At 43.7% G+C, this 25,240-nt stretch overlaps 1 protein-coding gene across 1 annotated transcript in view; it reads left to right on the top strand.

The window, feature by feature from the left end:
• LOC147032697 (transport and Golgi organization protein 6 homolog) overlaps window positions 1–25,240 on the top strand; it is a 102,816-nt gene that overhangs the window by 22,864 nt on the left and 54,712 nt on the right. The window contains exons 3-4 of the mRNA XM_085870541.1: window positions 3,892–4,160; window positions 4,648–4,886. Of these exons, the coding sequence (XP_085726667.1) occupies window positions 3,892–4,160; window positions 4,648–4,886 (508 nt within the window). The remainder of the gene's footprint in view (window positions 1–3,891; window positions 4,161–4,647; window positions 4,887–25,240) is intronic.

The following is a 25,240-nucleotide window of genomic DNA, read 5'->3' as shown; positions in this document are numbered from 1 at the left end:
TCAGGTCATCTTGGATTTAATTTTCTCCAAGTGGAGAAACCGTCTTCCTTTCCAAAGTTTGACACAGATGACAAATGCTCCTTTGAAAACAAAAAGCAAACAAAACAATAGCATGCTTTCCGATATGGAGAGTATAACAACCATTTTCTCTCCACAATTTCTCCGTTTGTAGAAACTTTATCAAACCACTGTTTGGAAAATGATCTCCCATCCTTCTCAGCAAATGGACCACTTTTATTCTGATATCTTTCAGGGCCATGTTGTAATATTGTCATCTTCAAATGATCTGGAATCGGTTTCTTCAAACAGCCAAAATCGCTTCTTTGCAAAAATATGCTAAAATCTTCTTTATTTTCTTCACATGGATCATCATCCTGACAATGAGACTGAGGACAGAGAGTATTATGTTCTGACCGAGCTGAATCCGTATCGGAAAAATCCTTCTCTGCACCCACATCATCTTTTACTTCTCCAGGTTCTCCTACTTCTTCTTTACTTCTTTTTATCCATGCATCTAATGCCCCTCTTTGATGGGACTCATCTTCGACTCTGCCCCTCTTTTTTCCTGTTCTGTGCTTCACTCGGTTGTACTTTCTTCATCTGAGACATCTGAAAAAAAATAATAAAAACTGTACAAAGTGATTACTAACTTACACACTTCTGAGACAAGCTTAGTTTCTCTTGAACAAATATTAATTCTTGTATTTGTAGATAATAAGAGAACAAAAAATCTTAATTGGAGATAAAACCATTAAACCATTAAAATGAAAACAATAATATTGTTGTTATAGATAACAACTCCACCACCAACTCCCTGCGCGTTGCCAACGCGGCTTTTTATAGCCCGAGGGGAGAAGCCGTTGGAGGTTTCGCCACCCCAAATCGGCACTTCCCCCTTTCACCTCTGAACCTTCACCCCAGGCTGGCTCTGCCCCTTTCACCTCTGATTGGCTGGCCTTTTCCAGGGCAAAGCCCGTCTTGGCCGTTTATGCAAATCAGCCGTTTGGACGGCTGATTGCACACGGACGCTGGAATGTGGCTCCCCCTGTTGCGCCTCGAGTTCGTAACAATGGCATTTTGCCGCTGTTTGCTGAGGAGGGCGCTGTGTTGTGGAGATAGCGTGGTTGTGGAGAATAAACTATACTGCAATAATTCTGAAACTCAATAATAATAAGCACACAAAATACTTGTAACATTTCATTTTCTATCTCAAAAACCATAAGACGCATGAGAAAATGGGAAGAAAGTTGTAAACAATCTGTTAGTTGCAGATGGATAAACCATATTTCATTTCTTTGTTCCTTCATATCAAATTATTTCACACTGATTCTCCACTGATAATTTTGTGCAATTTATATCATAGACTTGCAAATTAGTGGTATCTGTATTCGAATATTAACATGTTAAGGAATAAATGTCTCCTATTCCGAGATTAAATACCAAAGCAGTCCTCTGATCATCCAGGCTTCACTCTTACTACATCCCACATGAATATTTCATTAAATATCACCAAAAAACCTATAAAAAAACGTAGTTGCACCCGTTCTAGAGCTATTCACTGACCTGAGCAGGTAAAATAACTAATCTGGATGCACAAAAAGCTGAAGAAAAGACGAGTTATGACTCGAGGAAACACAGGAACGAACAGCCACGTCTGCTTGTTGCTTTTGATGGTTGCACCACGTACATCATGCGCATGCGTGTGGGGGGATGGGGAGAAGCACCATTTTCTCTAGACAGAAAGGGTACACCATGTTAAAGGAATACAGGGCTAACAACTGCCTCTGCAGTGAGCCTCGAAAATTGATTTATCACCGCTGAAATTTTAAAATTACTTTCTTATTTCCTTCTCTGATTGAATGCCCCCATCCAATGGATGCCTAGGGCCAACGTACCGTCGGCCCCCCCACTCTGCACGCCGTGTGTGTGTGTGTGTGTGTGTGTTTTTAGTATTTTGCTTCTCCTCGCCAGGTACTTTTGACCTGCCATTGCTCGTGCAAAATCTGTGATTCAAATAGTCTTTTCAACATTTAGACGAAAGAGTAACTATATCTAGATGGTTAACCATAATTGTTGTGTTCCTGAATGAAAATTGGACTCTCAGAAATCTAGGGATACTAAAAATATCTGTTCAAGAGATGAGTTTGGTTCGTACCATTTCCTGTTAATACAATTAACTAGTGGTGGCGGTGGTTATCACGCACACGCACACGCACACGCACACACACACACTCGCCTTTTGCCAATAAATGCAAAAATTTGGCATAATTTCTCTTGTGGCCCCAGAACCAAACAAAACAATTTTTTTTTTAATGGCACTCAGAGCTCATACTACTACTACTCCTCTCTCCTCCCAAACATGATTAATAGTAAATATCATCATTTTATAATTTTCTCTGTGCATTGCCAAGCCCCAGATATGACCTTCCCTTTGTTGTTGAGAATGCATCATCTTCAGCCTTTCACGGGCGCACATCGCCGGGAGTTTTTGCAATACGGGAGTAACATATCAACTCATTGGACGAGTTGATCAGGAAGTTCTCCAACTGTTTTGTTATGCAGATTCACACCCCTTTTTCGTAGGTACGCTTACAAGTACTTTCGATTTCTTAAAAAAAAAAAACATTTTAGTTTCATTTTGCAATCTTTTTCTGGGAGGCATGAAAGATGTCCAGGTAAAACTACCAAAATCATGAATCACTGCTTACCTTCACTCTTTCATTCCTCTTTTTTTTTCTCGCATTTGGAATAAACTCCCTCACTGCTCAATCCCATTCTACCCCCCATGCCTTCAAAACAGCTGTTCACCACCACCTCTTATCATCCTCCATCCAAATCCTCGATCTTTTCTGCCCCCGTTAATCCTCCCCAAACCCATTTCCTTCAAATTCCCTGCTTTCCTTTTCTGAAAGTCCCTGTCGTGTCCATCTTGTGTCCCCGCCCCTTCCCTCTCCCTTTCACAGATCTCCTCATGTCTCTGTTTTGTCCTTCCCTCTCCCACCCCTCTTATCTCCTGCTCCCCTTATTGTCCGTTCTGTGTGTTGGCTCTCATACGAGCCTCGATGGTGTGTACAAAAATCTCGACGACCTTGAGACCCCTTTATACCTTTCAGACCCCTTAGACCATTTTTAGACTTTTTAAGACACTTTAGACGCTTTAAACTCCTTTAGACCCTTCAGACCTTTACACCATTTGGACCCCTTTCTATCCTTTAGACCCCTTTGTACCCTTAGGACCCTTTAGACCTTTTTCAGACCTTTATACCTTCACACCTTTTAGACCTTTTAATACCCTTGATGCCCTTTTAGATGTTTTAAGACCATTTTGAAAATTTATACACTTTAGACCTTTTCAGATCTTTGCAGACCTCCCAAGCTTTTCAGACATTTGCCCTTTAGACCATTTATACCCTTCATTTGCAATCGATGGCCGTTAATTTAGTAAATCCTTCCATTTATTTGCCACACAAAATACACCACACGGAACAAGTCCTGGCGCAGGTCTGCAATCTGAGTGCTCTTTCGAGTTGAATTTGTTTTTACGTGGTCCGCTAACAGCAACGTTATGTTCTACTTCCCGAATTAAGATTCTTCATTGCATGATGATGAAGTCTTATAAGATCCCATTACAGAAATATGAGGGAAAAGATCATATTCAGTATTTTGGGATACCATATTAGTGGTGATTACTGCAACTGCCTGACAAGTTCATAAATAGTGTCAAATTCTTTTGTTGTTGTTGTTGTTGTTGTTTTATTTTCCAACGTGGATTTACTGCCATAGCCTACAAATATTTTATCCCAAATGATGATAAAACTTCTCCACAAAGGCTTAATTGTGTAGTGAATCTAAAATGTAGGGTTATCTGTTTTTGTCATTTTGCATTCCCAGGTTCAGGTTCTCAAAGCATCTTTTTGTTGCTCACGAATGTGATGATGCAACATGGCGATTTGCAACCAAATGCCTTCACTTATTGCTCGGTCTCAAACTCACCATGGAAGACATTCGGACATCTTGGAAACAAGCCCCCTCCCTGAGGAGGACCCCACTGGCGGCGCCTTCCTTGCCCCCTGATGTGCTGAGCGTTGGCCAGCAGCAGACTGTGCGGGCGGCCTTGCAGTTTGTGTCGGCTCTCGGCATCTGCCCTTACCTCCTTTCTGGTAACCAATGCACAGATGGCCAGGGCCGTTGTATGTGAGATGTAGTGTTTGCATCCAAGTGATACCATATGTTCCTCCAACTTTGTTTTGAGAACATTGGGTTAAAGTTGACAAAAACCGAGTACTGAGAGCTGCATATGGACATAATCTCTGCCTTAAAAAAATCTCAAAGTCTGTGTATTCAGCATCACTGCTGTGGAAAATCATTTTCACAAATACCATATTTTATATTACTCAATGACAGGCAAATGGCATTTTTACAATATAAATATACAGTATTACTCCATTACCGGTGGCATGGGATTTTATTTTAAATTCCTTTGCAAGGAGTCTTGCTGTTTTGGCAATATATCACATATTCTGTGTTTGCAATTAGGAACTGCAGAATATAAGAAATATGGACTTTTCTGAGAAGTTGATGATTAACACCTCGAACTCTGCACCACACTCTTTCCACATTTGAAAATTATTTTGCAATGCAATATAGGTGTTGGTGTGCCTTGGAGCAGCCGGTCGGGCTTTGGTCCTCTTCTTCAAAAAATGACCACAGCCAATGCTGCAACATGGGGCACCTGTGATTCCAGTATTTGCAAGTCAAGACTCGTGGTTTGCTGCTCGGGAATGCTCGTTATTTCGGAAGATCCTTCACTGGGAAGTTTGGTGCTGGCACGTCATCTCGGAGACCTTTTGGCTGCACTCATTCAACTCTGCTACTCACCAATCAAGGCAAGCTGGAGATCAGCAATCTTATAAAGCTAAGAATTGGATGCTGCATTGCCATCCAAGGATCATGACCTATTTTTGCTTGATTGCTATTTGTGCTGCACCCTAACCAGATGTTTTTTTATTGACAATTTTATTTTATTGTTGTTTTTTGAAAACAATGAAACACAACAGTCTAAATACTATCCAAATCTGAATATCTTAGAAGTAAGCGTAGAGAATACCAAGATATAGTTAGGGACAGTGGAGGAGGTGTTGGGAGGGTTTAGGGTGGTGGCAGGGGAGGGGGAGGCTTTATGCAGGCAGGGTGAGAGGGAAAGGTTTGAGTGGATTGGGTGAGGGGGAAGCATTGAGAAAGGTGGGGTTAGGAGAGATGCCGAATGGGAGGGGGCCCTGAAGCTTTGAGGGGGTGGGTGAGGAGGGAAGTGGAAATAAAAGAAGGAACATGAAGTGCATGGATGCTGATTATAAATTCCCAAATTGGATAAACGGAGATAAAAATCATTGGATGGGAGGTAAGAATGTTTGAAGTCATGGAGAAAGGTGGTGCTGTATGTGCGGGAGGAGGGTTGCTGGAACAAGTGCTTAAGGCGCTGTCACACCTTGACATTTTAGCCAGCAATGGCAACATATAAAAATGTATGTAAAACGTTGGCGTACGCTGAAGTTTTGAGGTTTTTAATTAAGTGTTGGTCGTATGCATAACATATTCGTAACGGGCACAGAAAGTTTCGTTGTCTTATAGATAACTTATACCAACAAATGCTTAGCCTGTTGTCGGCGTTCACAACCTATGCCCAACGATAGTTTATCGTATCGCCGACGAACTTGTGGCGGTCTCTGTTAAAAACCTGCCGCACGCCGATTTAAATCATAACCGCCTGAAAATTGGAAGTGTCAACATCGCAGTCACACCTTGACGATCTAGCCAGCATATGCTGACCTATGAAAAATGTGTCCAATATGCTGGCACACGTCGAATACGGTATGGGTAAGTTGTGTATACGTGAGGAGCACGCTGAAAAACAATGAAGTACGCTGTCATATTCCGTGCTACGTCTAGTACGTCGTGAAATTTCAAGCCTGCTGAAAATTTTATGATGTACTCGACGTGTGGCTCACAAGTTCCACATACGCTGGCATAAGTTCTCGGCACGCTCCGCGATCGTTGTCACACGTCGGACACACGTTACTTGTAAGTTACTCATGAGTCGAAACACGTCGAGGTAATGTTTAGCATACCCGAAACTTAATTTTTAACCTATGAGTAACGTGCTTTGAACCTATGTGTAACGTATCTCAAACGCACATTGTCGTATGTAGATGAATTTGATTGATGTCTTCCGGACGACCACAGAACTTACTGAACGCGTTTCTAACTTGCATCTACTGCATAATGGTGATTTGGCAGCGTTTAGGGGAATTGGTATATACATATGGGCTTCACAAGAGGAACCCGTCAGTGTTCCAGACTCCATGTTGAGTATATGTCAATGTCAGTAATATCAGCAGTAGTAGTATTCGGTGAGCGTGTCAGTAGTAGTAGTAGTAGTAGTAGTAGTAGTAGGTCCATGTCAGTAGTAGTAGGTAAGCGTGATGGGGAGGGTGCGGGTGATGATGGATCCTTGTTGTGTCCACGAATAGAAGACTACTTTGCACCATTGTTCGATGTTCTTTTCGGCTATTTTTTTTTTCTCATTCTCACGATGAACTATTTTTTTGTTTCAGTTTTTAAAGTATTCAAAACGACTTGGACAAATGCATCAAGTACGAGTGATGAACACAGAACGCTTCGATAACTTATAGATAAGTTATACCAACGATTGATTAGCGTGTTTTAGGCGTCCACAAACTATGCCCAACGATAGTCTAACGTATGCATAGCGTGGCAGCGTATCGTCGACGATTACGTGAGGTTTTCTATTCATAGGCTGCAACTTCACTTTTAATAAATGGCTGTCACTCGCCTATTGTTTTTGGACGTTGGTGCTCGGCAATTGAAATCGTTTCCATTGAACGAGTTAAATCGCTTCCACTCGACTATTGAAATGATTTACACTGAACAATTTAAATAAATGGCTGTCACTCTCCTATTGTTTTTGGACGCTGGTGCTCGGCAATTGAAATCGTTTTCATTGAACAAGTTAAATCGCTTCCACAGCACTGTAGTCACGGCACCAACAGCAGCAGGCTCAGTGCCAGCCTCATGCCAGGCTCAAGTGGATCCCTGTAAAAGGTGTACTGCTTGGTTATCCTTGGACCCACTCTGGCGAGCAGCTCGGCGAACATCGCTGGGGGCATTCGCAGGAAGTTGATGAAGGATGCATGGTCCTCGTTCCGGAGTTCCACCATGAGCTGGTCATATATGCCGTAATGGCGTCGCCTCCCGATCCATGGTCTGATCCAGTTCCTTCTCCTCCGTTCATGTCTTCTTCTCCCGGCTCTATTGGCACGCAACTGGTGCAGTGTCAACTCGATGAGGTCATGTTGATGTTGGAGGACAGGGAGGTATTGTCGTCTCAGCCTTGCCGTATCCTCCATCTCTCGGAATGACATGGACATGTACTCACCACGAAGTCTAAAAAAAACAGACGGGTTCCTCCTGCGAAGCCCCTTTTTATATACCAATTCCCATAATCCCTGCCAATACGCCATTATACGGTATCTGTAAGTTAGAAACGCGTTCAGTAAGTTCTGTGGTCGTCCTGAAGACGTCAAATACGTCTACATACGTATTTGTGCGTTGGACATGCTTTACAAATAATTCCCAAGCACGTTACTCGTAGGTTATAAATAAGTCACGGGTACCCGAAACATTACTTTGACGTGTTTCGACGTATGAGGAACTTTCAAGTAACGTGTTGGGAAGTGTGAACAACGTTCGTGTAGCGTGCTGACAAAATGTTACTCATAGGTTAGATATAAGTTTCGGGAATGCTAAACATTACCTCGACGTGTTTCGACTTATGAGTAACTTACAAGTAACGTGTGTCAACGATTGCATAACGTGCCTTCAACTTATGGCCAGCGTAGCGGAACGTGTGAGTCGTATGCCGGCATACGTCGTAAAATTTCAAGCATGCAAAAATTTGAGGACAACCCAAAAGTACAACGTTTAAAGCCAGCGTACTACGACGTATGGCTGTGTTTTTCAGCATGCTCTTAACGTATACAAAACTTACCCATAACGTATTTGACGTGTGCCAACGTTTTAGACAAATTTTTCATAAATCGGCATACGCTGGCTAAATCGTCAAGGTGTGACAGCGGCTTAAGCTGACATCGTTTTGGAAAACTCGGTGTTTGCATCTTAATTTTGTGTCCAAAACCCATCGCCTTTTGTACCCACCTGACCCAGTCCCACCCAGCTGTCTCTGGACTCTGTCCTTTTCGCCTGACATGGTGGAGAGCTTGATGTCAAACATCGACTGAGATTCTGCAACTGGTCCAGATGGCATCGGCCCTCGAGTTCTAAAAACCTGTTCTGCTGCTGTTCCTCACACTCTCTCTCTGTTCTATTCACCCTCTCATTTGCTCAAGGTCATCTGTCATCTGCTTGGAAATCAGCAAACATCACTGCTCTGCATAAAAAAGGTGCAAAAACAGATCCCCGCAACTGCAGACCAACTAGCATTCTCCCAATCATCAGCAAGGTTATGGAATCCATCATCGCTTCAGACATTAAATCCTTCCTCTTCTCCAATGGCTTGATTTCCAATCATCAATTTAGTTTCAGACCAGGTCACCCTACCCTGGATATGCTGCTTCTGCTCTCCCAACAATGGATGGAGGTGCTCGATACCAGACATGAAATCAGAACCATATCCTGAGACATATCGCGTCCTTTTGACACTGTCTGGCACCCTGCCTTACTCACCAAACTCTCTTCCTATGGTAGCCAAGACCTTCTCCACTCATGGCTCATAGACTTCCTTTTCTGTCGCAGCCAACGTGTGGCCTTAAATGGAGTCTCTCATCCCCTCTTCCTGTCCAGGCGGGAGTTCCTCAAGGCAGCATTCTGGGCCCTGTTCTTTTTCTGGTTTTCATTAATGATCTCTCCGACTCTGGAAAATCCTCTTCATCTCTTTGCTGATGACTCCACCCTCTGCCGTACCATCGGTCATCCACCAGACCGGCAAGCAGCGGCTTCTTCGCTCTCTGCAGATCTGGATAAAATCACAAACTCTTCCAACACGTGGAACATGTCTTTCAATCCTGACAAATCTCACACTCTCACTATGTCTCTCCGAAAAGACCATTTAGAACCCCCTCCCCCCATGTACTTTCTCAACAATACTCCAGAAGAAGCCCTTTCTTTAAAGCTTCTGGGTCTCACGATCTGCCATGATCTTTCCTGGGAAAGCCACATTTCCAACCTGGCCTCCAAAGCCAGTCGCCGACTGGGAATCCTCCGGCGTGCAAAGTCCTTCCTCGGCCCACTTGAGCTCCTGACCACATACAAAGCTTTCGTCCACAGCCTGATGGAGTACTGCTCTCTCCTCTGGGCAGGTGCTCCTGCCTCCCACCCTTCTCGGCTTCACGCTGTGCAAACCAAGGCATTTAGGATCGTTGGTATCTTCCGCGGTGAGGCTCAGTCTTTGGGCCTCTCACTCTCTCACCGCAAGCAGGTCGGTGGTCTTTCTGTCTTCCACCATTTCCTCTCCGATCTGGCCCCCCTGCTCTGTCTCCCCCCCCCCTCATATTTCCACAGGGCATTCAAGATCCGCCAGCAACCCCCTTCTGGTAAAACTACCAAAATCACGAATCGCTGCTCACCTTCACTCTTTCATTCCTCTTTTTCCCCTCCTTTGGAATAAACTCCCACACTCTCTTTAATCCCATTCTTCCTTCCAGGCCTTCAAAACAGCTGTTCAGCACCACCTCTTATCTTCCCCCATCCAAAACCTTGATATTTTCTACCCCCATTAATGCACCCCAAACCCACCTCCAAAAAATGCCCTGCTTTCCTTCCTGAAAGTCCCTGTAGTGTCCATCTTGTATTCCCCATGTTCCCCTGCCCATCCCTCTCCCTTCCAGAGATCTCCTCATGTCTCTGTTCCCCACTGTTTTGTCCTTCCCTCTCTCTCGCCCCTCTTGTCTCCTGCCTCCATTGTTGTGCGTTGTGTGTTCGCTTTCATGTGAGCCTCGACAATGTATACAATAAAATTAAATGATAATAATCTTCGTGAAGAAACACAAGGAAATTCGACACAGGTGGAGGCCATTCAACCAATCATGCCTGCACCACATCAACACCACACCAATATATGAAAATGTAAAATGTTTTTCTTTTTTTTTGTTCGGTGCCCCCCCTCCCCATTCCCCAAAGGAGGGGGCATGGCCTTGGGTAAAAACAACACACATCAACCACACAACACCCCTTGATGAGACCCCCCCCAACAGCACTCCGTACACATGCACACAATCAACCATCAATGCTCAAGCTACCTCAAAGTCCTGCCAACATCCCTGTACCGCTCGATCTCCATAGCTTCTCGGTACCTATCTAATTCTGATTTAGACTTATCTACTCTTTCTGCTGCCACTACCTTTCCAGGGAGGCCATTCCATGCATGACTCTGAGTAAAAGTCCTCTGCCTTGCAACCATCTTAACTCTCCTCTTCTTCACCCTCAGGCTATGACCCCTGGTCCTATCACAGTCTACTCTGCTGAACAATTCATCTGCACTTATTTTATCTGTACCTTTCATCATCTTAAAAATCTCGATCACATCTCCTCATATAACCACCTCCTTTCTAGTGTAGAAAGCCCTGTCTCCTTCAGCGACTCCTCATAGCTTAGTCTCGCTCGGCCCCGAATCAATCTAGTCGCCCTGCAATGAACCCTCTCTATGGCAGCTCAGTCCTTCCTGAATTGTGGCAACCAAACTGCACACAATATTCTAGATGTGGCCCTCACTAAATTCCTGTACAATGTTAACACCACCTCTTTTGATTTATAAATGATCCCCCTCCGAATACAACCTAAAACCCGATTTGCTCTACCTATAACTGACTGGCACTGTGCTGCCTGCTTACCTCCCACATCTATTACCACCCCCAGATCCTTCTCGTGTGTGACACGCTCCAAATTTACACCTTACATCCTGTTGGTTCACGAAAAAAATATTTTCACGAAAAAATAAGTGACCACAAGTCTGAAGACTACGATGGTTCACGGGCGGATTTGACGATGTAGATTGTTTCAGAAGTCAAGGATGAGACAATGTGATAATGTTTGACCAAGTTATAAAAATGATCAACATGATGTGGTACGAGTGACAGGTTATGAGCTGTAAAATGTCGAACACCCGGTTTCGTTCAACAACTTAAAAAATTTGACCTTTGCATAACCTTTACAGGTCACAAAACAATGTTGTGGACATTAAAATATATAAAACAAACCAATGTCACCCGCAGGGTGACCCGTATCTTGCCAAAAGGTGACCACGTGTGACTTAAGGTCACACTGAGGTGAATAGAGCTGCTATCCACCAGGAGCGACTCCTTGAGGAATATCTGCCTACGAGAGATTCCGATGAGAATCGTTCTACAGAGTAACCATGAAAAATATGCTTTTGCCTCATAACGTCACCAAATGACGTCATAATGTCTCAAGCTTGACATATCTAGAAAGCACCCATCGAGGTGTTCAATTTGAGGTACTACACGATATGGTTCCTAAAACTTGAAAATTTGACCTTGGGGTCTAATATGTTTGAGCTTAGGCGCTAACCATGAAGGTCAAGGCCAATTGCCACCAAAAATTAATCAGCTGAGTGCCAGACCATGAACTATATTCCCATGAAGTTTGAAGACAATCCGATCAAAATTACTCAAAAAATAAGAGTTTCGTCGACTCCCCTGATTTGCGACAGTGACCTTGACCTTGACCTTTGACCTTGACCTTCAAAATTTTGTGCACTGAAAGGGACCTCTATAGGCCTCTGATGTGTGAAGTTACAAAAATTTCCAATGATAACTGTGCTCTGCAGAATTTCTTATACGTGATTACAGACAAACAAACAAAAAAAAAACATACAAGCTGACTAACATATCTTGCAAAAACTTCGTTTTGGCAAGATAATAAGGAAACAGGATACGTGCTATAGCTTATTGGAGTTAGTTCGTCGAAGAAGGTTGAAAACCCGGTTCAATTCCCACAACTTTGAAAATTTGACCTTTGTGACCTTTGAAGGTCAAAGGTCAAGGATTATGACCTTTGATACAAAACTTCCTCTGGAACATTCCAGGAACATTATAACGTCATATAGGCTATATGGCATTTCACACTGCTCAGATTATCCATCCATACTTTGATGAAATCAGCGTAAAAACAAACTTGAAGGGGGCGCCACGGGCAAGATGTTCGAGATAGAGCAAAATGGTTTCAAGACTTTAGGTGGGGAATGACCTCAAGATTATGCATAAAAAAATGTCATCCTAGCTCTCAAAGTTTGGGCGGTCGTCTGATTTTTATGTCAAAAATCAAAATTTTCTAAGTTCTTGACCTTGTGACCTTGACCTTGGGACGACAAGGAAAAATCATGCTCCGTGGGGCTATGCAGGTGCCATTGGGCTAACCAAACACTGAAACCACTGCCAGATTCGACAAACCCCTCGGAGAAGATGGATTTTTATGTCAAAATCGCAATTTTCTAAGTTCGTGGCCTTGACCTTGGGACGAAAATGAAAAATTGAGCTCCTTGGGGCTCTGCAGGTGCCATTGGGCTAACCAAATACCGAAACCCTGCCAGATTCGACAAACCCCCTAGGAGAAGATGCAAATTGAAATCGGCTACCCCCTAAAAACACAATTCGCAATTTTCTAAGTTCGTGACCTTGTGGCCTTGACCTTGGGACGAAAATGAAAAGCCGAGCTCTGTGGGCTATGCAGATGCCATTGGGCTAACCAAATACTGAAACCCCTGCCAGATTCGACAAACCCCTCAGAGAAGAAAATTTTTTATGTCAAAATTCGCAATTTTCTAAGTTCGTGACCTTGTGACCTTGACATGAAAATGAAAAATCGAGCTCCGTGGGGCTATGCAGGTGCCATTGAGCTAACGAAATACCGAAACCCCTGCCAGATTCGACAAACCCCTCGGAGAAGAAATTTTTTACGTCAAAATTCGCAATTTTCTAAGTTCGTGACCTTGTGACCTTGACCTTGGGACGAAAATGAAAAATCGAGCTCCGTGGGGCTATGCAGGTGCCATTGGGCTAACCAAATACCGAAACCCCTGTCAGATTCGACAAACCCCCAAGGAGAAGATGCAAATTGAAATCGGCTACCCCCTAAAAAGACGTTTTTTGGGTGTGGCCCCACCCATAATGGGCGCACCATGCCCATTTTCAGGAAAACACAACTAGATCATGATATAAACCTCCCGCCAAAATTGTCAGGATCGGATCAAAACCCACGGAGCTATGTGTGGGACAGACAGACAGACAGACAGACAGACAACAATAACGAATATAGTGGTCACTTATATTTTTCGTGAACCAACTATATTCGTTATTGGTGTGTGTCTGTTGGGTTGTCAATATAGTCGAAAAAAAAATAAAAATCAAAAAAAATTTTTTTTTTGAGATTTGTTCTCCCCTTATTATCAGTATTTAAAATGGCGATTTCAGTTAATACAATGGCGATTTCGATGAAACTTGGTTGGTAGGTTCATACCATGACCAAGTTGTGTGCAAATGAGAACCGTTGCTATGGACACCACTGTTGCCGAGCAAAGGGACTTTTAAATATTGGAAAAATCATAAAAAATTAATTTTTTCGAAAATCAAAAATCGGGCCACGAGCGACTGTGGGAAGTACATTCAGCCATATTGACAAAAATTTCCAGCCGGATCCTATGAAAACTGTCGGAGAAGATAGACTTTGAATGAACCCTGGTCAAAAACAATAAAAAAACGAAGTTCGTTATATCTCAGAGACAATGAGTCAGATATACGTGAAACTGGTATGGTAGGTTCATTGTATGTCCTAGTTATGTGTGAGAAAGAACCGTTGCTATGGACCCCTCCGTTGCCTAGCAACGGCCGACGACCCATGTCTGCCGACCGGCTTGTCTGTTGGGTAGTCTATCTTGTCGAAAAAAAAAAAAAATTGGGGGAGATTTGTTCTACCCTTATTATCAGTATTTGAAATGGCGATTTCAGTTAATACAATGGCGATTTCGATGAAACTTGGTTGGTAGGTTCATACCATGACCTAGTTGTGTGCAAATGAGAACCGTTGCTCTGGACACCACCGTTGCCGAGCAAAGAGACTTTGAAATTTTTGAAAAATCATAAAAAAAATTTTTTCGAAAATCAAAAATAGGGCCACGAGCGACTGTGGGCAGTACATTCAGCCATATTGTCAAAAATTTCCAGCCGGATCCTACGAAAACTGTTGGAGAAGATGGACTTTGAATGAATCCTGGTCGAAAACAATAAAAAAACGAAGTTCGTTATATCTCAGAGACTGAGTCAGATATACATGAAACTGGTATGGTAGGTTCATGGTATGTCCTAGTTATGTGTGAGAAACAACCGTTGCCATGGACCCCTCCGTTGCCTAGCAACGGCCGAAAAACCTCTAAATGGAGGTATTTTAACGAAAAAACAATCTGCAGCATTAACCCTTGAATCATGAATTTTCTTGTGCTTAATCCTCAGGTCATTCCCCATCGAACGGGCCCATCGCGTCAGGTTCTGCTGTGTAGTTGAATACCCATGTCCGCCTACCGGCTTGTCTGTCTGTCTGTCCCGAGCATAGCTCCGTGGGTTTTGATCCGATCCTGATAAAATTTTGGTGGGGGTTTATATCATGATCTAGTTGTGTTTTCCTGAGAATGGGCGTGGTTCGTCCATTATGGGCGGAGCCACGCCCAAAGAACGTGTTTTTAGGGGGTAGCCGATTTCAATTTGCATCTTCTCTGAGGGGGTTTGTTGAATCTGACAGGGGTTTCGGTATTTGGTTAGCCCAATGGCACCTGCATAGCCCCACGTAGCTCGATTTTTCGTTTTAGTCACAAGGTCACGAACTTCGAAAATTGCGAATTTTGACATAAAATCCATCTTCTCTGAGGGTTTTGTCGAATCTGGCAGGGGTTTTGGTGTTTGGTTAGCCCAATGGCACCTGCATCGCTCCACGGAGCTCGATTTTCATTTTCGTCACAAGGTCACGAACTTAGAAAATTGTGAATTTTGACATAAAAATCATATGACTGCCCAAACTTTGAGAGCTGGGATGACAATATTTTTTTATGCATAATCTTGAGGTCATTCCCCACCTAAAGTCTTCAAACAATTTTGCTCTATCTCGAACATCTTGCCCGTGGCGCCCCTTCAAGTTTTTTTTTGCGCTGATTTCATCAAAGTCTGGATAATCTGAGGAGTGTGAAATGCCATATAGCCTGTATGACGTTATATTGTTCCTGGAATGTTCCAGAGGAAGTTTTGCACCAAAGGTCATAATCCTTGACCTTTGACCTTTAAAGTTCACAAAGGTCAAATTTTCAAAGTTGTGGGAATCAAACCGGGTTTTCGAACTTCTTCGACGAACTAACTCCAATAAGCTATAGCACGTATCCTGTTTCCTTATTTTAATATCCACAACATTGTTTTGTGACCTGTAAAGGTTATGCAAAGGTCAAATTTTGAAAGTTGTTGAACGAAACCGGGTTTTCGACATTTTGCAGCTAATAACCTGTCACTCGTTCCACATCATGTTGATCATTTTTATAACTTGTTCAACATTATCACTTTGTCTCATCCTTGACTTCTGAAACAATCAACATCGTCAAATATCGCTCGTGAACCATCGTCGTCTTCAGACTTGTAATCTCTATTTTCATTGTTCTTTCCCATCCCCAACACCTTACACTTGCTCAGGTTAAATTCCATCTGCCAATCTTTTGCCCAATCTATGCAAGTATCAATACTTTCCTGAATCTGATCACCACCCCCTCTGCTATCCACCTGACCTCCAAGCTTTGTGTCATCTGCAAATTTGGAAAGCTTACTCTTTACCCCACTATCCAAATCGTTGATGTAAATAATGAATAGTAATGGTCTCTGTACTGATCCCCCACTACTTACAACCTCCCAGCAAGACATCCTCCTTCTCACAACCACTCTTTGCTTTCTATTACGAAGCCAGTTTGCAATCAATATAGTTGCCTGACCAACCACTCCACAAGCCTTCTCTTTGGCTAAAAAAAAAACCCTGGAAGAAGAAGAAAAAGAAGAGAAATACATCATGGTGAAGAAATAGAACAATGGAGTATTCCTGACTGAGATATAATGAAAGTGAAGCATTTTATGATGTTTATATGCTTCTAATGGAAGAAAGAAGAAGCATTTATATTCAATGAATATTCAGTTCGGAATATTGAGAAATGGGCGGAATAAAATTGATGGAAGAGAGGAAATGTGGTCAGAAGAAAATTCAATTGGAATGAGATTGCTGTGGAGTTGAATAGAAAAAAAAAATTCTTTTGAAGCGAGGAGGGGAAATAGGATAATGTTGAGGGGGAAGAAGCAAAACGAGGAATATGGAGATAAAAGAAACATTAAATAATTTTCACAGTTGCTCTGCAAGGAGCAGCTGAAGTAGGCCTTGACAACACGAAAACGAATTGGACAAAGACAGCACAAACTAGAGGGGGAGCACTCGGTAGAGTGCAAAACCTCCGCCGCCAATACTGCTGGGTCACTCAAGTGAACCTGATATCCTATTCATTCAATTTGATGTCAACAGTGCTCAGAGTTATAGTTTGCAACTTTCGCTTTTACTTTTACATACTCGATTCATTCGTCATAACTAGATTCCTTGAGACAGAAATTGATTTTACGTGGGTATATCCACCTGAAGTTCTAAAATCAGCCGCAATTATAATATTGGCATGTTTTTTTTGTTGGAAATCACTTATAACATGTAGAAATGTAAAAAATAAAAAAATCTAAATTTTGTTGAGAAAAAAGTTGCAAATTTTTTTTCTCTAACTTTTTTTTTGGGGGGGGGAGGGTTGAAAATCACTTAAAACATGTAGAAATGCAAAAAAAAAATTCAAATATATTTTTTTAAATGGCCACCATAACGGCCATATTGGATTTTGGACCAAGTCCAAAATCTCATGGCATGATCCTTGGACCATACCTAATCCGCCCACCAAGTTTAGTCGAAATCCGTCAAGGAGTTTTTCTGTAATACTGTTCACAAACAAATAAACAAACAAACAGAAAGGGGTGAAAACAGTAACCTCCGATGGCGGAGGTTAACTTGAAGGGCAGTCGGAAGAGCTCATACATCCATCACACAATGCCTGATCCAGTAGAACATGTTGGGCCAAATACATTTTTGAAATATCATGCTTTATATCGTTTTTGGCCGCATCTCTCGATGGTGAAGAATCGCTTTAGAAATCAAGTAATTCTCATATCTGGATTTTTATCTTCACCAAAATCGAATCAATTCATCATCGTCACACACCCAACATGTCCACAAAGTGTTGTCCAAATCCGTCCACAACTTTTTGAGATATCCTGCTCACAAATGGACAAACAGACAGCGGTGAAAACGTAACCTCCTTCTACTTTCAGTGGTAGAGGTAACGAGGTATGATTTGGCATGGGATATGACACCAACACATTGACAAATGTATAACAAAATCTATGATAAATCCGGTTCGGCAAAATTATCTTAAATGAGGGTGAAGCGGCAGCAGCAGATTCGACAAAAACGTGGAAAATCCTCGAACCAGAAGTGAAGAATAAAATGGATAAGCTAATAAACACAACACATGCTGACAGTAGTGAATGGTGTGCATGGAGGGCTTCTTGTAGTACTTGCGGCATGATAAATTATCATTAGAATTGTAATGAGGCATATGTATTTTGTGGCCTTTTTAAATGAAGAAAACTCTTCATTAGGGTCGTAAAACCGAATTGAACAAAAAATATATGTATATTTATATACATATACATATACGAGGTGTGTTCAAAAAGTATCCAATCTTAATTTTTCGTGCGTAAGCAAATGAAGCTAGGGAGGCGTGGTTTGGTGCATGTAGGTAGGCGATCCTAATTCGTATGCGTGAATATTTTCCCGCCTGCTGGAGCTGTCAGTCGCCGACAGACCGCCGATGAGTGAGGAAGTGTAAGTGAGCGCCGTCGGATTTTCGTTTTTGACAAAATGACGGATCACTGTGGTCTCATCGCCAGTGATCACTGTGTTGAAGTTGGGATCGCTGTTCACAGTCTCCAGCATGTCCTGTGCGATTTCCAAACGGAGTTGCTTCTGCTCGATCGTTAGCAGCTTTGGCATGAACTTCGCTGAGATTCTCCTAAAGCCTAAATCCTCAGTCACAATGGAATGAATGGATCCAATGCTGACGCCCGCCTCGTCTTCAAGTTCTCTGATCGTGATTCGACGAGCCTGCATCAGCAGGGTCCTCATTTGGTCAATGACGATCTCATTTCGGGATGTTGAGGGCCTACCAGAACGTGCTTCACTTTCCACTGATGTGCGACCATCTTTGAAGCGGTTGTACCACTCTTTTATCTGTGTGGTGCCCATCGCTTCGTTTCCGAAGGCCTGTTGAACCTTGCGGATTGTTTCCACTTGGGAATCTCCAAGCTTTACACAAAATTTGATGCAGTAGCGTTTGTTCAAGTTTTTCCGTCATTTTGTCAAAAATGAAAATCCGACGGCGCTCACTTACACTTCCTCACTCATCGGCGGTCTGTCAGCGACTGACAGCTTCTGCAGGCGGGAAAATATTCACGCATACCGATTAGGATCGCCTACATACGTGCACCAAACCACGCCTCCCGAGCTTCATTTGTTTACGCACGAAAAATTAAGGTTGGTTACTTTTTGAACACACCTCGTACATATATATGAATAGTCCGAAGTGGGACAGACACTCGTCTCCCAATGGAGGGCGGTCAAAGTCGCACTACTATGTGATAAAGAGGGTTTGGGGGTTTAGGGGGCTTAATGATCTTGAGGGTCTTCAGTTTTATAGGGCCTTTGGGTTCCAAAAGGTATAAGGGGTCAAAAGTGTCAAAAGAGACTAAGAAAAATACGAAACTGACTGTCCTCTCTCTGCCCTCCTCCACCTTAACTCTGTATACTCCCCTACCCATTTCTTTCCCTTTCTTAAAAGCAAGAGGGCATTGATGACATGAAGAGAATGTAGCACTGAGCACAATAATTGGCAGTAATAAAAAGAATAACGTGATACAATGACCAATGTCTGTTAACCAATAACGACCTATATCAGGTCAGGTATGGGAGCATGTGCCAGAACAGTGCGTCGCTGCGTCCACTTTCCGCCGGTTATCCAGGGGCCTCCGTCTGGCCATCCCCCAGGCAGATGCCAGGCCCATCCCCATCTCCTTGAGATGATGGTCAACCTGCTGCAACCATGAGGCACGTGGTCGGCCCACTGGCCTCCTCCACTCATGAGACTCCCTCGCTGAGAGAATCTGGTGAGCAGGATCAGCGTCAGGAAAACGAGCCACATGTCCATACAGCCGCAGCTGACGCTCACGGACTATGCAGGTAACAAATCTCATCCGAGTCTCTCTCAGCAACCGCTCGTTGGACACAAAATCCGACCAGCGATAGCCAAGGATTCTCCGAAGAGACCTGGTACCAAAGGAATTAAGTCTCCGTCTCAGATCCTTGGTCAAAGTCCAAGTCTCGCACCCATAGAGCAAGACTGGAAGTACCAAGGACCTGAAGACTCGGACTTTCGTCCTCCCGCACAGGTACCGGCAGCGCCACACCCCATGATCCAGTGAATCCATGACTCCCCAGGCCCGACCCAGACGTCTATTGACCTCCGGCTCACAACCTGCGGAGACATGAATATCACTGCCAAGGTAAGTGAATCTATCCACGACCTCAACATCCTCACCACAAACAGACACAGACAGGACAGCAGCATCCAAGATGTCACAGAAAGCCTGGATCTTAGTTTTGACCCAAGAAATCCGTAATCCCAACGGCTCCGACTCCTCATTCAGCACCTCGAGGGCCCCCAAGAGGATGTCTAAAGTCTCCGCAAAGATGAGTGCATCATCTGCAAAATCAAGGTCCGAGATATTGACATTGCCAAACGATGCACCGCAACTTGATCTCTCCGACATCCTCCCAAAAATCCAGTCCATACAAGTGCTGAAAAGTGTGGGGGCAAGTACACATCCCTGACGGACTCCAGTAACAACTGGAAATAAGTCAGAGATGGTACCACCACACTTCACAGCACTCTCAGTACCAGAGTAGAGTTCAGACATCAGATCGATCAGTTTCGGTGGCACCCCACGAAGACCAAGAATCCTCCAGAGGACATCCCGATTCACTGAATCGAACGCTTTACAGAGATCAACATAGGCTGCAAGCAGCCCCTGCCGAAACTCTCGTCTGCGTTCGGTGAGGACACGAAGTGCAAGGATACGGTCAATCGTTGACCTCTTTGGTGTAAAGCCTGACTGCTCTGGACGCTGGTGCTCAAGCAGATGGTGGCGAACCCTATCAAGAATTATCCGAGCAAAGACCTTGCCCGGCACTGAGAGCAGCGTCACCCCTCGGTAGTTGTTGCAGTCTTGGCGATCACCCTTCCCTTTCCAGAGAGGGACAACAAGGCCCCTCTTCCAGTCAGTTGGGATGATGCCTGTGTTCCAGGCAGAGCACAAAACTGCATGCAACGACACGAGTGCAGCATTTCCACCAGCCTTGAGAAGTTCAGCATGGATGCCACAGATCCCTGGAGCTTTGCCCCGTTTCAACTGGTTCACCGCAGCCCGTGTTTCCACAAGCGATGGTGGACCACAGTTGATTTGAGGGTCAGCAACAGGGATTGTAACACCCTTGACGTCCAACTCGACAGCTGGGGGATCAGCCTGGTACAACCACTCAAAGTAACCGCCCCAGCGGGCCTTCACTTCAGACTCCTCTGTCAAGAGCCTACCACTCTCTGCTCGAACTGCAGTGCTCCGAGGGATGGGCTTGGATGAATGCAATGCGCGAATTCCCCTGTAAGCGGGACGAGAATCACCTGTCCACAGGTGATGCTCTACCCCCTCGCAGATTCCTCGCACATAGGCCTCCTTGTCCACCCTCAGTGCACGTACAGTTTTACGCCTCAACTCCCTGAACAGCTCAGCTCTGCCATTCAGCCTGGCCCTGCGACTCTGGTCAATGGTATCCAGTGTCCCTTGAGAGACAAAATTCTTCTTTGCCCTGCGGTGAACTCCAAGGCATCCACCGGCAACATCAAGGATGGTGGTCTTGAAGGCGCTCCACAACTCTTCAGGACCCCCCAAAGCACCCAGACCCCCCAAGTGTCCACTCAGCCTGTTCGCAAACTCCTCAGCTACTCTCTCATCCCTGAGCTTGGCAACATCCAGCCTAGGCTGGGATGGTACCATTCTCCAGGATTTAAGGTGCAGCTTTAGAGTTGCTACAACAAGCCTGTGGTCAGTATTGAGGAACTGAGCACTCCGGTAGACCCTGCAGTTCTGGATCATCCTCCAACGACCGTCAATGAGGACATGGTCAATCTCCTTTGCCACACCGCCAGCGTTGGAATACCAAGTCCAGCGATGAGCTTGCGGGCGCTGAAACCATGAACCAGCCACCCTAAGTCCATGACTTCTTGCAAAGTCAAGGAACTTAGTGCTATTCTGGTTCATAGTTCCTGACCCATGGGGACCAACACACACCTCATAACCGTCCCTATCAGTTCCAGTCGATGCATTGAAATCCCCCAAGACTGGAAGTGTATCTCGTCTGGGGCACTGATCAACCACAGACTCGAGTGTAGCGTAGAATGCATCCTTCACGGTGAGATCACTCGCCTCAGTCGGAGCATAAATAGAGACCAGGGAAATGACACCTAAGGAGTGGCGAATCCTTAATCTCATAATACGCTCGTTGACCGGTGTTACCTCAATTATCATTGGGGTCAGCTTATTGGACACAGCTACAGCAACTCCTTGGGTATGGTAACCATCAGAGCGACCAGACCAATAGTAGGTGTAACCACCCACCATTATCTCGCCGCAATCCGGTCTCCGAACCTCAGAGAGAGCTGCAATCCCGATGTCCAAACACTTGAGCTCAGATGATAACAGAGACAGGTGATCATCCTCTCTTAGGGATAGGACATTCCAGGCACCCACCCGAAGGGACCGCCTCAGGTTAACCCAAGGAGACCGCCGTCTGGTGGACGACACCTCAGCACCACTCCGACACACTCTCCCGCAATCTGACCCAGGGATGTTACCCCGTGGTTTCCCTCCTATCAAAGATTGGGGGTCCCGAAGGCTTTGCCCCAATCCTGTCATCCGGTGAGCTGCCCTGCGAAGGGAAGCTGCACAGGAGGTACTCCCACGGAGTGGGTTTTCAGATTTTTTTGCGTTTTTGCGTTTTGCGGAAGGAAGGGTTTTACGGTGCCCGGAGTGCAAATCCTGCCACCAACCTCCGAATAAGAAGTAACCCAACTGCAGGAGGACATCCGCAGACACAGTTGGGCACTAGATATGGATGGCCGTTGGCTCACAAGGAGCTCCTCCGCCCTTTGTCCACAGGTGTAATTTGGCAGTAAATTGACAATAAAAGAGAATGTAGCACTGAGCACAATAATTGGCAGTAATAAAAAGAATAACGTGATACAATGACCAATGTCTGTTAACCATAACGACCTATATATTGTCTGTCAACCAATAATGACCAATAACGTCTGTCAACCAAAGACAGGACATGGTGCTATGACGTCACGAATGACGTCACAATTAATGTTTACTTATTACTTACGAAATCTATATTGATGACTTCCGTCCTCTGTTTGTTACTTACGAAATCTAAAGATTTCGAAAGTATATTGATCACTTCCGTTTCTGTTTGTTTGTTTGTGTGCTTGTTTGTGTGTTTGTTTGTTTGTTTGTAGGCACGATAACTCGAGAACGGAAGAAGCTTCCAATGTGAAATTACACCACGTGATTCAGGAGGGTGATGGCTAGCGCTGATTAGATTTTGGTTAAAATCGGTCAAAGGTCAAGGTCACAGTGAGGTCAAACATAATTCCGTAAATTCATGTGGAGAAATGGAGTATTTTTGCTTCGCTCGACGTTACGAGTTCGTTTTAACTTCGATTTTAATTTTGTCTTCGGTTTTTGCAATCGCTTAGGATGCTTAAAACTCAGTTGTCGAAATTCTGGTGAAAATCGGATGTTTTGGAGACGTTTTAAGATTGTATTAAAAATATTTCACTCGACGCGTCATGGGTCGTCACGTGATGCAGTGCGCTCGAGCAGACGCGTCGTTGACCCACGTAAGGGTTTTCCGTGTGCGCGCTGATGGTGTTTTCGATAAAGATGGTGTTTAAAAGTCATTTTTTTTATCCCAATAAAGGTTATCGTCGCATGCCTGACTCGCTGAGCCGTCGGATTATATAAAGATTGTTAGTGAATGGCCGAATATTACGGTTTTGTGAATTTGATAAAATAATATAAAATAATTGCGTGGAGAAATGGAGATTTTTGCTTCGATCGACGTTACGATTTTTTGATGGTTTGGTACAGAATCATCGTAGAAACTTGTGGTTTGCGTCGCTACCTTCTCCAGAGACAGCTTTTATAAGACAAGGTCAGAGGTCAAGTTGATGATTTCGTAAGTACCAGTCTATGACTGCTTGTTTGTTTGTTTGTTTGTGTGTTTGTTTGAAGGCACGATAACTCGAACGAAGAAGCTACCAATGTCAAATTACACCACGTGATTCAGGAGGGTGATGGCTATCGCTGATTAGATTTTCGTCAAAATCTGTCAAAGGTCAAGGTCACAGTGAGGTCAAACATCAAAAAAGATTATAACTTGAACGGAAGAAGCTACCAATGTCAAATTACACCACGTGATTCAGGAGGGTGTTGGATAGCACTGATTAGATTTTGGTCAAATTCGGTCAAAGGTCAAGGTCACAGTGAGGTCAAACATCCCAAAAAAAAAAGTTATAACTCGAACGGAAGAGGCTACCAATGTCAAATTACACCACGTGATTCAGGAAGGTGATGGCTAGCGCTGATTAGATTTTGGTCAAAATCCGTTAAAGGTCAAGGTCACAGTGAGGTCAAACATAATTCCGTAAATTCATGTGGAGAAATGGAGTATTTTTGCTTTGGTCGACGTTACGAGTTCGTTTTAACTTCGATTTTAATTTTGTCTTCGGTTTTTGCGATCGCTTAGGACGCTTTACACTCGGTTGCCGAAATTCTGGTAAAAATCGGATGTTTTGGAGACGTTTTAAGGTTGTATTAAAATATTTCACTCGCCCCGTCACGGCTCGTCACGTGGTGCAGCACGCTCGAGCAGACGCGTCGTTGAGTCACATAAAGGTTTTGCGTGTCCGCACTGACGGTGTTTTCGATAAAGATGGTGTTTAAAAGTCATTTTTTTTTATCCCATTAAAGATTATCGTCGCATGCCTGACTCGCTAAGCCGTTGCATTATGTAAAGATTGTTGGTGGATGGCCGAATATTACAGTTTTGTGACTTTGATAAAATAATATTAAATAATTGCGTGGAGAAATGGAGATTTTTGCTTCGGTCGACGTTACAAGTACCTTTTAACTCGGATCGCAATTCTGTTTTCACTTTTGGTAATGGCGAAGTATGCTTAACACTCGGTTGTCGAAATTCTGGTAAAAATCAGATGTTTTATGAGATTTATGTCGGGTGTCGTATCTGAGGCTTAACTGAAGATTATGCTAATGAGGGGGATTGTAACACACGGTATTACGCGCTCGTTTTAAAGTCAATTTCAATCCTGTCTTCACTTTTGGTAATGGTCAAGTATGCTTAACACTCGGTTGTCAAAATTCTGGTAAAAATCGCATGTTTTTTTTGAGATTTATGTCAGGTGTCGTATCTGAGGCTGAACTGAAGATTATGCTAATGAGGGGGATTGTAACACACAGCATTATGCGTTCGTTTTAAAGTCAATTTCAATCCTGTCTTCAATTTTGGTAACGGTTAAGTATGCTTAACACTCTGTTGTCGAAATTCTGGTAAAAAAAAATCGGATGTTTTATGAGAGGTTTGGTACAGAATCATCGTAGAAACTTCTGGTTTGTGTCGCTACCTTCTCTCGAGACAGCTTTTGTTAGACAAGGTCAGAGGTCAAGTTGACGATTTCGTAAGTACCAGTCTATGACTGCTTGTTTATTTATTTATTTATTTTTGCATGATTGACGTCAATTCTTCTTCTTCTTCGTTTGGTATGACGTCACAATCGACACTGGGGACCTGAGTATGTGCCTTTTCAAGGTTTGATATCGTTCTTCATCCGTTTCAG

This window comes from Eptatretus burgeri, chromosome 2 (assembly GCF_056783735.1).
Source record: "Eptatretus burgeri isolate ZD-2024b chromosome 2, Ebu_testis_v1, whole genome shotgun sequence".
Taxonomy (NCBI): Eukaryota; Metazoa; Chordata; class Myxini; order Myxiniformes; family Myxinidae; genus Eptatretus; species Eptatretus burgeri.
Note: the sequence above shows the minus strand (reverse complement) of the source record. Positions and strands in the feature narration are given on the sequence as shown.